Below are 11593 nucleotides of genomic sequence, written 5' to 3'. Positions count from 1 at the left end.
CGGCAGCCTAGAACTGTATAAATGCAGAAACTGAGAAAAAGAAAGCCATAAAGTGTAGACACCTCATAAACCAGAGGCTTGGAAATCACTTGGAAACGAGGCAAAGAAGGCTTTGAGTGAGATAGACAATTGTAGGATGACCATGAATTACCAGCATGATGTCTCAGTGAGCAACGTATTGTGATCTGGCATGTGTCAGGAATGGTTCCACTAGAGACACAGAGGCATGAATACCAAAGGAGGTGGTGGTGCAATCACACCTGCATCTTATGCCAAAGTCCATCACTCATACTTGATTCTAGGATGCTTAGAAAAATGTTTATTCAAGCTTTTAAGCTTGGCCTATTAAGCCTAGTAAAATGAGTGAGGTGGAAATGTGATTGCTGTCTACTCCACCCAGTCAAGGAACAAAGGGAATAGGAAATATTAACCAGAAAACAAAAACATTAAACTTACCAGTGATATTGATACAACGATAAATAATTATAAGGTGACTGTTAATACCTTGGCATGAAAAGGTTTCTCATCACTAGCAGCTGGAATCATGTTGCAGAATTGCTTTGCCGTGAAGGCAAATGGGTCTTGAAAGCTGCTTGCCATGGCACTCTGTAAATTCATGGAAAGACCTACATAACAAGATGCCTGTGATAGTAAGTGGGCACAACAAACCAATAAGACCTTTATACTCCTGAGATATTAATAGCTTGAAAAGGAAAGAAATTATTGGGTGTTAAATATCAGGAAAACCTCCTGGTATGGAGGTCTCTCTGGTAATGGCATTGACTAGAAAAGGAAGTTGCTGGATCTGAGACAATAACTGCATTAATAGGAAAGGTTTCTGGATCTCTCTTTCTTCTTTTGAGCAATTAAATAATTCATTGAATAGTTCTCAAAGATGGAATTTTCATTTGGGAGTAGGTGAACACAATACTGTAGGAACATACATGAAGGGACCTCGTAAGGTCATCTTATCTGTCAAGGCTTAACTGCTTGTAAGAAAAGTTCTGTCTTCCATAATGGAGCAAAGGCAGTAAACACCATTATTTCTTTGGGCCAAGCAGCGCTACATAATAATAAGTATACCTCATTTATCTGAGACTTGCTAAAGTTCTGCTAAGGCCTTTTACAATCCAATACAAATGTCTAAGTAAACACAACTAGCAAAATACTCTGATGTTTATACTGTTTGCTGAAAACATAACAGCAAAGTGACCCTGGGTGCAGTCATTACAAAGGGCTCTGGATCATGGACTTCTTTGTTTTTTGAAGAAGCAAATGTATTGATTTAAAGTTTCTCAGGGCCAGACTTTTCCATCCTGCACAGCATTCAGAATCAGAGAAAAAGTTTTAACTGTTCTCTTTTATGTATGTGCACTACCTTTGCTTAGACACTAAAGGTATTTCATGGCAGCAATCTGTGCCCCAGCTCACCTAGATGATGACACAGTTGATGTGGAAGCAGTTGGACTGCCCCAACCATCACTCATCACAGACGTCTTTTGGAATGAGTCCTTCCTGAGGAGGGAAGGAAGGGGCTTATGAGTTTTCTAGACTGGAAAAAGCCATAAAAAATACTCCAATATAATGGCATAAGTCAATATGTAAATTTGCTGATCTACAGCTAATTTAGTATAATGCAGTGGTCTACCAAGCCTAATATCAGGTAGATTGGTGGCACAGCTGTACTGAACTGCTAGAAGAGTAGCCTTTCTGTTGTGCAGACTTCACTTTATATTTTTATTTATTTGGTTCTACGCTGGAGCTCACACAATAAAGAGGACTAAAAGTGAAATGCCACTGATTGTTTTTAATTTCTGCACAGTAAATGTCACAGAAGAAATCACTGCTTCAGGAGAAGATATTCTACCATGCAGGGGCTTATTGCTAGCACTGGTTTGAAGCCTATGTTTGCTTTCTGTAAAATCCAACAGAATGAGGCAACAGGAATAGCCTTTATCATTGTACTTTTGAAATAAAGTAAGGACCTGAGTGATTGCAACTCCATTAATTAGCACCTTAATATTTACTAAGCAAAGCCTGAGTAATATTTTGGTAAAATGTTAGATTCAGTTATATCACCACTAAAACTTAGAAACTTCAATCAAAACTGATTTCAGCTTCATTAAGTGACTGAGTTTAATGTAAATATCACAGTATTTCTGGCCTTTCAGGAGCAGATTAAAAAAAAAAGCAAACCTGGCATTTATTGTTTCACTGAGTACTTGAAAAATATCGGTGTAGCTTAGTCAGGTAGGGTTTTTTCTGATTTTTAACTCCATCAGCTGTGCAACACATGGACTTCAGCTATTCATTAAAAAAAATTCAAACCCTTTGACCATATTGTGACCTCTTTACTTTGGAAAAACACAGTGGAGAGCTTTCCAGGTTTAGCTTCCAGGCATAAACAAACTCAGCTGGCTGAACCTATTCATTGGATGCATTCAGCATCCATTCCAAGAAAAACATTATATTGGCCCCAACAGAAGAAGTGTCTGAATACTATTTCATTGTATTGATTGCTGCTTTCGATTTTAGCATTATCTTTTGAGCATTACTTAAGGCCATCATTCAACCAGCTTTTGGCCTGGTAACCAGCAGCCGAAGTTGGCAGGCTGTCAGGATTACTGTTTATGAGGCAGACAATACAATCATGTACCAAGTAAGAATGCATGTACAGTCTGTTGCTTCAGATGTTTCAGATGTTAACTAAAGGTTTTTAAAACCAGTATGACATCACTGCTTGATGGATTTTAGTTTGGACCAAAATGAGGTGGAGAGAATATGAGGTGGGCATAAGTATGTTTTTTAGATGAAATATTTAACTAACAAACAGATAAAGAGGAAACTGGGACATCAAGTTCTCTCAGAGATCTCCTATGCACTGCTAAAATGCCAAAGTAAGTAGCGTTTTCAAAGTCTAAATTAGTCTTCCCCCAGTGAAGCCAACAGTAAAATTCCCAGTGCTTGCAAAGGATGTCAGGTTAGATCATTGTTCTTTAGGCCACTGAAAATCCTACCTTTAAAAAAATTATTTCTTTGTGTCCCTAATATCACACTAGTGTTCTCTGGACCTTAAGCTTCAAACTTGCTTCCTGTGTCCCTAAGCCTGTGTCATCACCATCCCAGCACACAGGTGGCCTCCACTTTGGTGCAGCTGGATTTTCCCAGTTGTGAGGAAAGGGATGATGTGCATTTGAGCTGTTGCCTCCATGTAGTCTGGCTGTACTCTGGACTGAATTCCCTGACTGTAAAATACAGATAATGGCACTTCCCTGCCTACACAGATTATGTGAATTTCTCAAGCTTTCTAGGGATAAAAGCCAAAAAGTAATGTAACAGGTGATGTCTTGCTGCATATTTTATCTACTGGCATAGAACCATTTACTCCACTATTCAGAAAAATGGAGACAGAGACAAGAAAAACAAATTAAAAGCAAAGAAAAATTGCTATTAATAATAATGAAGAAAAATGAAATGGCATATGGCCTGATTTCTAAAAAAAGATATTCCTACAGAGCACTACATTAAATATGATTCTCTGTATGATTAAATGAGCTTCTCTCAACTTGCCTTCCTTTCCGCTTCCTTAAAGCTGCTGACATTTCTTCTGGCCAGCACAAACTTAGCCAGAGTATGAGAAGAGACTATTGAGAGCATGAACTCCAGTAGTTCCTACACACTGAAGCCACAGACTTCTAGAGCATTGAACTGTCTGAAGATGAGACACGCAGAGCTGGAAATCAGTGGGTGATACACAAGGGGAACCCCACGGGCAAACACATAAAACACATACACAAATAAACATAAGAGGAACCAGCAGACAAACATGTTTGAAAAAAAGGGAGAGGTGCTTTTCTAAATTTGCTAATTAGAGAAAGAAATATTTCTTTAAAATTTGTAAATAGATAAAATGTAAAGTGGTATTTTTGTCTCTTCTTGTTGAATCAATGTTAATGCTATACTGTCAGATACATCTGGGTGAAGCTATTGAAGGACCATCAGGAACCACTGAACATGGGGTTTCCTTCTCCTGGAAACTTTCATCTGGTGTTGTCTTCTTCAGGCTTTTCTGTTGCTTAATGAGGAACTGAAGGAAGCATGAGAATTTTGCTGCCTGGAAACAAAACCTAGCTGTTAAGAGCTACTGCAGCTCTCTATCTCTGTGTAGGGTTTCCCTCCATCAGCCATCACCATATGTCCTGTTTCCAGCTGGGATAATGGGATAATTTTTTTTCCTAGTAGCTGGTACAGTGCTTGTGTTTGGATTTAGTATGAGAATAATGTTGACAACTGATAACAGTTGTTGCTAAATAGTGCTTAAGTCAAGGACTTTTCAGTTTCCCATGCTCTGCCAGTGAGGAGGTGCACAAGAGCCTGGGAGGGAGCACAGCCAGGACAGCTGACCTGGACTGGCCAAAGGGATAGGATATCCAACACCATAGAAGGACATGCTCAGTATATAAACTGGGGGAGTCAGCTGGAAGGGGTCGACCACTACTCAGGGCTGGGCTGGGCATCAGTTGGTGGATAGTGACCAATTATATTGTGCAGCACTCATTTCTCTTGGGTTTTATTCCTTTTCCTCTTTTTCCTTACTATGATTCCATGATGATGATGATGATAATGACGACGACGATGATGATATTTTACTTTATGTCAATTATTAAACTGTTCTTATCTCAACCCACAGGTTTTACCTTTTTCAGGTTCTCCTCCCCATCACAGAGCAGGGTTGGGGAAGCACAGTGCACGAGCGGCTGCATGGTACTCAGTTTGCTGACTAGTTAAACCGTGACACCATACTCATCAGACAAATTAAATCAGCATGGGGCTAACCAATCTTTGGAGTTGATTTTATGTGTTATCCTTCCAGTCTTGCTGCAAGTGTTGCTTACTGAGTTTCCTGCACACAATGATTTACTTGTGGAATGGTTTGAGCAGCACAGTCAACATGAGGAACATAACAGTTGTTGTTGTTACTCAAAGTGTGAGAAAGTTTGGCACAAAGTCTTCCCAGTCTTCCAGGCCAGCGGAATCTCTTGGAATCTGGCCTCTTACTTCCAAGTGCCTCAGTTTTCCCTCCACAAATGCCAATTCACTTCAGTTTACATGGTGTATAAGATCTGCAGGCAAAAACTTAAGTACCATGCTGGTTTGCAATACAGATGGCACTTCACTATTCATATGCAAATAGCATTTTGCACTGCTTACTGTTCTTTCAGAGCTTGACTGTTATTTCCCATCAGCAGCATAATGTTTCTTTTGAAGTGCCATTTACTGATTTTTTTCTTTAAAGTGTACCCTTTAAAATGAAATAATTTGGCTTGCGTTTTGTGATGAGATAAAGCAGACATATAAATGATATTCTAGTCAAAGTCACAGTTCCTGAAGTATTACCTACTCTAAAGTTTGAGATATGCTTTTTCCTGAGGAACCCAAACTGTTACGTATTTTCTTTTTAATCTACTTCATATTTGGATTTCATTTCCAGCTGGAATTACATATTAGAGGTTTTCATTGTAGTTATAGAGCTGAATTATTATAATAATAATTATTATTGAGTATTTAAGCATACATCCTGTACTTTATCCATTTAACATGCACTAAAGGATCCCAGATTGCAGTACCAAGAACAAGTCTATAATTGCTTTAATCTGAAAGATAAAGAAGGTTTAAGGTAAAGAGAATTCAGTTAACAAAGCCAAACTTTGATGTGAAAAGGTACAGACTTCTTTTTTTTGCTTTATAGAACCATAATAAATCATCTTCTTAGAACATACACTTAAATGTCATTGTTTCCAGGGTGTACTGCTAGCAGAGATCATAAACCCACAGGCTCTCGAGAACGCTTAAGCCCTCAGGTTTGTTACCTTCTTTCATGCTTGAGTCCTGTTTCTCTTCATTAACCCTCCACGGCTGCCCAGTACCACTTCCAGAGATGTGCGTGCCAATCCTGAGGAAGGGTTTGCCAAGGCTCGCTTCAGGAATGCTAGCAAGCAATGCCAGTGCTTTAAAAAGTTTTAAAAAAAGGAAGATTCCCCTCCTCATGCATCAACCGAGCCAAGAGTGTGCAGGAGCACACAGGACAGGTCTGGTGCATCCTGTCAGGAGCTGCACCCAGTCTCTGGCAGGGCTGTTGCCGCCACACCTCTAGCCATGAGCAATTGTACTAAAAACTCAGCAGGCTGCACCATACACATGCACAACAAGCTTCAGAAGCTACTGAACCGACCAGAGAGCTAAAATTGAGTGAGGTGAATTTCAGTCTGATATTTCAGAGTTGAAATAAGAGGAGCAGTCTGAATAGACACTGACAACTTGGTTTGTTCTGTCTGGTTTTGCTTCAAATTACAAAATAAATAGGATTTTTAAAAGGTGTTTTATATATATTTTTTTTTAAATGGCACTTTCCATGCAAAAAAAAGTTACCAGTGCAGGACATTTTAGGTTCAATTCACACATCTCTATAGGAATTCCAGTGTTCTTACAGTGTCAGCAGAGCATTAATCCTGAATTTTCATGCCCTTTAAATTGTGGAAATGATGAGAACCCTACAATAAAGAGAAATCAGATTAACAGCCTGTACCATCTCAAAGTTTGTGCATGTATGCATGGAGACATATAGTACTAACACAGAGAAGATCAGGACATGTTCTGTTAAATTCGGCAGAATACACATTTGTTTTTGGCAGAGTGCAAACTCTGGGCTGTGTGATGCAACACACATTGAGCCAATGCTGGAACTCCTTTCTTTATTCTCCTTTCCTGCCCTTGCTTACGTCTCAGATGAATGCTCATAATCCCGTTCTCTGACAAGTTCTTCCAAGAAAGAGATGTTTCTATTCTAGCCTTATGACTCACTCCTGTCATGCCCTTCCTAGGCCAGAAAGAAATACAGTAGATAGTCTATAGTCCATTGACTTCAATGGACCTTGATCCAGGGGTGTAAATCATGTGTTTCTACCTAACAATTAAAACATTAACATGTTAGATCAGGCTCTAAATCAGTGAAACTGCCTTAGAGTGAATGACTTCTTCATCCTAAATAAGAAAGACGCTTAAAAAAAAAGGGAGATTCAGACTTCTTTAATTCTGAATGTTTTTAAATATGAAATACAGTGATGAACTCCCAGGTAACACATGATCAAAGTAAAATTTAGCACTGTTACTTTTTCCCTAGCCTGTTGGAAAGAAGCCATATAAATTATAAAATAGACCCAGATATAGGAAATCAAATCGTGAGATAATCAGAGTTCACAGTAAAATACCCTTGTTAAGACAAAGTACTTAAATGAGTTCCATTGTGGCATTCAATTGCACTCCTACACTTCAATGTAGCTACTTCTATATAAATTTTAGTTTAGCAGTGCCAAACAGGATAATTACCTTTAGGAAATGTCCATTGTCTTCTCATTGCCCCTTCCTTTCTTTCTCATTTTCTTAATTCTACCAGTTCACTCTCTCATTTTTGGTACCTCATGCCATTTACTCTTTTGTTTCCTCACACTTTTAATGTCACTTCCAGTTTAGACAGATGAATATTCCACTGGTTTTAGCAATTCGACATTTTTTCTAGTGAGCCTGGGATTTTTTTTTATGCCTCAAGGTTCATGTTCTGCACTGATATGAGGCACACCCATATTTTCAGGGCTCTACAGTCATGCCATACAAAATATTAGTTCAAACTTGATAAAAGGAAGACCATGATTGTGGAATTTATTTTGTGCTAACATTGTCTTGATCAAAGGGCTAGCCTCTCAGCTGGGAGTTTGAATCAGTCAAGGCAATGCATGACCCACCCAACATTTTTGTACTCACTTTGCATTCAAATGAAAAAAAGAAATAAAGTTTAACATTTTGACCACTTTATTTATTGTGCGTTTTTTTTTCCAAAACTAAATTGTGGAAATCCTTACATGGTGTGTTGGATGTGGACATAACCCATTTCATTTCAGAATAAAACATCAGTGTAAAGATCACAAACAGTAAAACTGTTCAGACTTAGAAACGCTATTAAACTTTACTCACGGTGTTAACATTGTAAAACGAAGCTGTCCCTCTGCCCCACACCATTAGAGCAACAAATAAATTTTCAGAATCATGCCCATATTCTAATTCAGCTTAGGAGAATCATGGTGGAGAAAAGCCCTGAGAAGTCTCCTACTGCCTCACTTTGCCATGTCCAAAGCATTCCGTAAGTACAAGAAAAATGAAGCCCTGTGAGTGTAGCTTGCACAACATTTAATTGGATGCAGTCACCACTGTAGCAACAGTCACAGATAGGGCTGAAACTGCATCCTTAGCTAATCTTCCCATGGTAACAAAGTCTCTAATGAGTAGCTAGGCGGGCTTTGTGTTGTATGTCACAAATACACAAGCATAAGCATGACATAAAGCTGGGTGTTTCCATGAGAATTTCTTTTGAAAGCAGAACCCCTACAGAAAGCCTGTTAGGAAGAAACCCTGAGAAAAAACTTAAGAGCCACAGTCTTCCCTCTGCCAAAAATTCTGTTAAGATATACTGCCTCGAAATCAAAAATTGTGCTGAATGAGCAAAGAAGTGGTCAAAGAAAAAAAGCAGATGGTGTAGGAAACATCTTCTGTCCCCCCTTGATGCTCACACACTCGGACACACACACACGTATGCAGGCTGCTCCCTCCTGCAAGAGCTATGGATTCCTGACTACAAATGTCAAGTAAGGTTCTTCATGGTAATGCTACCTATTCTCCAGACGGCACAAGTTCAAAAAGTAGTAATTTACCCTTCTTTGTACCATGATGAGCAACTCTGTCCATTAAAACAATTATTCTTTTTACTTAGTGGATTTAAAAGCCTTGGCATAACTTCAATGTGATTTTGGTATGATTGCATATGCAATAAAGCAAAAAACAAACAAACTAGGCCAACTTCTGAACTCTGTGTCCCTAAAACCACTGGGAATTTTGTTTAAGCAACAGGTTCAGAATTTGGCCCTGATGAAAACAAGCTTTAGCAGCAACATGAGCTGGCCTCAGCACTGCTAGTCAAACCAGTGATCTCCCATGCAGGTTCTGTTCCACTCCAGGCCACAGTTCCAGCACCACTCAAATCTGCACTGAGGGCGAGGACATTTCATGTGCATGCAGCCACCTGCAAAATCGCAACAGAATGGCTTTGGTACTTGGCAAACACTCAGAGATGTTAATCAGCAATTAAGAGCATTAAAATCGACTTTCTTAGACATTAATTTACCAACTAACTAAATTATTTAATAAAAGAAAAGTACAAACCTGAAGAATATTTCCCTGGGCTTTCTAAAACTCGCTACTCCTCTCTTACTGGGCTTTAATGTGCTTTTTTCACTTGAGGGACTGCAGGGGTAGGTGGAAACTAAAAAGACTATGCTAGGGATAGGGAAAAGAAATGATAATCTGTGGCATCTCAAAGCAGTCATGGAGATATCTCCTCAAGGTTACTCTATACTAGTCCAGCTGTGAGCCATAAGATAAACAAAATTAAATTATTTTTTGAATTTGGATTCAACAACTGCAAGATTTGCAAAGTTAGTAAATCAGAAGGTACAGGCTTTGGTGTCTGACTCCTGATTATACAAAAATGACATTAATAGTTTGATTTGACCTTTTTAGTATCTGAAGCAGCCTTTGATCATATCAATGCTTCTTGCATGTTGGGTTTCTTACTTCTTCATACCATGACAGCAGCTTTAATTTCTCTGCTCACAACCTTGATCAAAAGTTTATTTTGTAATATATAAGACATTAACATTACAGAAATACACTTCAAATGGAAATTATGTTGCTTACCACACAAAGAGATCTTTTGTATAATTCAAACTGAGAGAAAAGCATGCAGTATGAAGAAATGCTGAAATGTCATCTTGGTTTGACTCCAAATGGTGATGGGGGAGGTACAGGGAGTGTGTGCTCCCTACTGTTCGAGCTGCTACCCTTACAGCACCTTTTTTATAAATGCCACTCCAGAATGTTTCTCAGAAGGCAAAAACAAACAACAACTGGTTTGTTAAAATAGGCCTGTCTGCTTCACCTGACAGAGAGAGGAAACTACTTGTGATAGCAAGGTATATTTGTCAGTTTATATCTTTGTGTAAGAAATGCAATGTGCCAGAAAGATTTTTATCTTATTTAAATGTAAACATACAAATGGCCAGCTTCCATGTTACAGTTTATTTAAAGTTTAGATCCAGTCTTCTCCTACAGTTTCGATTAAGCTGTCACTGGGTAAAACTCGTCTCAGTCCTGGTGCCCTCTGTCAAACATGTGCCCTCCCTGCTAGGCTACATAAATCATGTTATTCTCTGCTACATGGCAGCTGAGATCAGCAGTCAAGAGTGGAGAGTGCCTCAAGCAGCGTGACCTAAAGCTCTGTGAGTACAGCAGTCCTCTGCGAGATGTGGATGTGTGTTTAAACTCACTCGGACTGGGGACTGAGCTGTGGGAAAGTGTTTCTCTCTTTCACTTCAGCTATTACAGGAAAGTTATTGGCATCCAGAAACTACAGAAAAGTTATTGGCATTGTCACTGTCCCTTGTAAAAGACAGTGTCCACGGAATGTTTGTGGAAGGAAAGCAGAATTATTCTTCTGAGTGGAGTCAGTGTACTCCTCCCAAATGAGGACTGCTGGCAGACCTCAGGTACAGTTGTCAGTCTCTTAACTGCAGCTGTACGTAGGCAGCTCTGAAGTGCTTCTTTAAGTTTACAAATGGCAGCCTAGAAGCTGGCACATGCAGTACCCATGACCAAAGAAGAAGGCAAACACTGCACCATTTAAGCTTCATGCTTTAATTTGCAAAGTGACAGAATCACTGAGGTGGGAGTGACCCTTTAGAGATCATCCAGTCCAAAACCCACTGCTCAAAGCAGGGCAGCTAAAGTAGGGTGCTCAGGATTGCATCCAGTTGCGTTTCAAATGTATCCTAGAATGGAAACGCTTCCTGGGCAACATGTTCAGTCTTCAACCACCCACACAGTAAAAGTATTTTCTTACCTTTAAATGGAATTTCTGTGTTTCAATTTGCGCACGTGGTTGTCTGTTTTTCAGTGGGCACCATGAGAAGAATTTGTCCCTGTTTTCTTCACTCCTCCCATGTCTATTTATTTACACAGTTCTTTTTATAATCTTTGTAGTCTTTCATTGGAATCACAGACTCATGGAATAGGTAAGGTTGGAAGGGACCACATTGAGTCAGCTGGTCCAGCCTCCCTGCTCAAGCAGGGTCATCCCAGAAGACATTGCACAGGATTGTATCCAGATGGATTTTAAATATCTCCAGTGAGGGAGACTCCACAACCTCTCTGGGGAATTTTTTCCAGTGCTCAGTCATCCACACAGTAAAGAAGTTCTTCCTCATGTTCAGGTGGAACTTCCTGTGCATCAGTTTCTGCCCACTGCCTCCTGTCCTATTGCTGGGCACCACTGAGCACAGCCTGGCTCCATCCTCTTGGCACCTCCCTTCAGATACTCACAGACATTGATGAGGTCCCCTCTCAGTGTCTCTTCCTGAGGCTGGACAGGCCCAGCTCCCTCAGCCTTTCCTCATAAGAGAGATGCTCCAGTCCCTTAATCATCTTTGTT

The 11593-nt window shown here is 39.6% G+C and overlaps 1 protein-coding gene across 1 annotated transcript in view; it reads right to left on the bottom strand.

Moving 5' to 3' along the window:
- Positions 1–7070: 7070 nt before the first annotated feature.
- Positions 7071–11593, bottom strand: part of PARK2 (parkin RBR E3 ubiquitin protein ligase) — a gene marked incomplete at its 5' end in the record, with an annotated part of 569778 nt that continues 565255 nt past the window's right edge. The window contains one exon of the mRNA XM_017746201.1: positions 7071–9130. Coding sequence (XP_017601690.1) covers positions 9021–9130 — 110 coding nt within the window. The remainder of the gene's footprint in view (positions 9131–11593) is intronic.

This window comes from Corvus brachyrhynchos, unplaced genomic scaffold (genome assembly GCF_000691975.1).
Source record: "Corvus brachyrhynchos isolate BGI_N302 unplaced genomic scaffold, ASM69197v1 scaffold70, whole genome shotgun sequence".
Classification (NCBI taxonomy): Eukaryota; Metazoa; Chordata; class Aves; order Passeriformes; family Corvidae; genus Corvus; species Corvus brachyrhynchos.
This window is presented reverse-complemented; position numbering and strand designations above follow the sequence as displayed.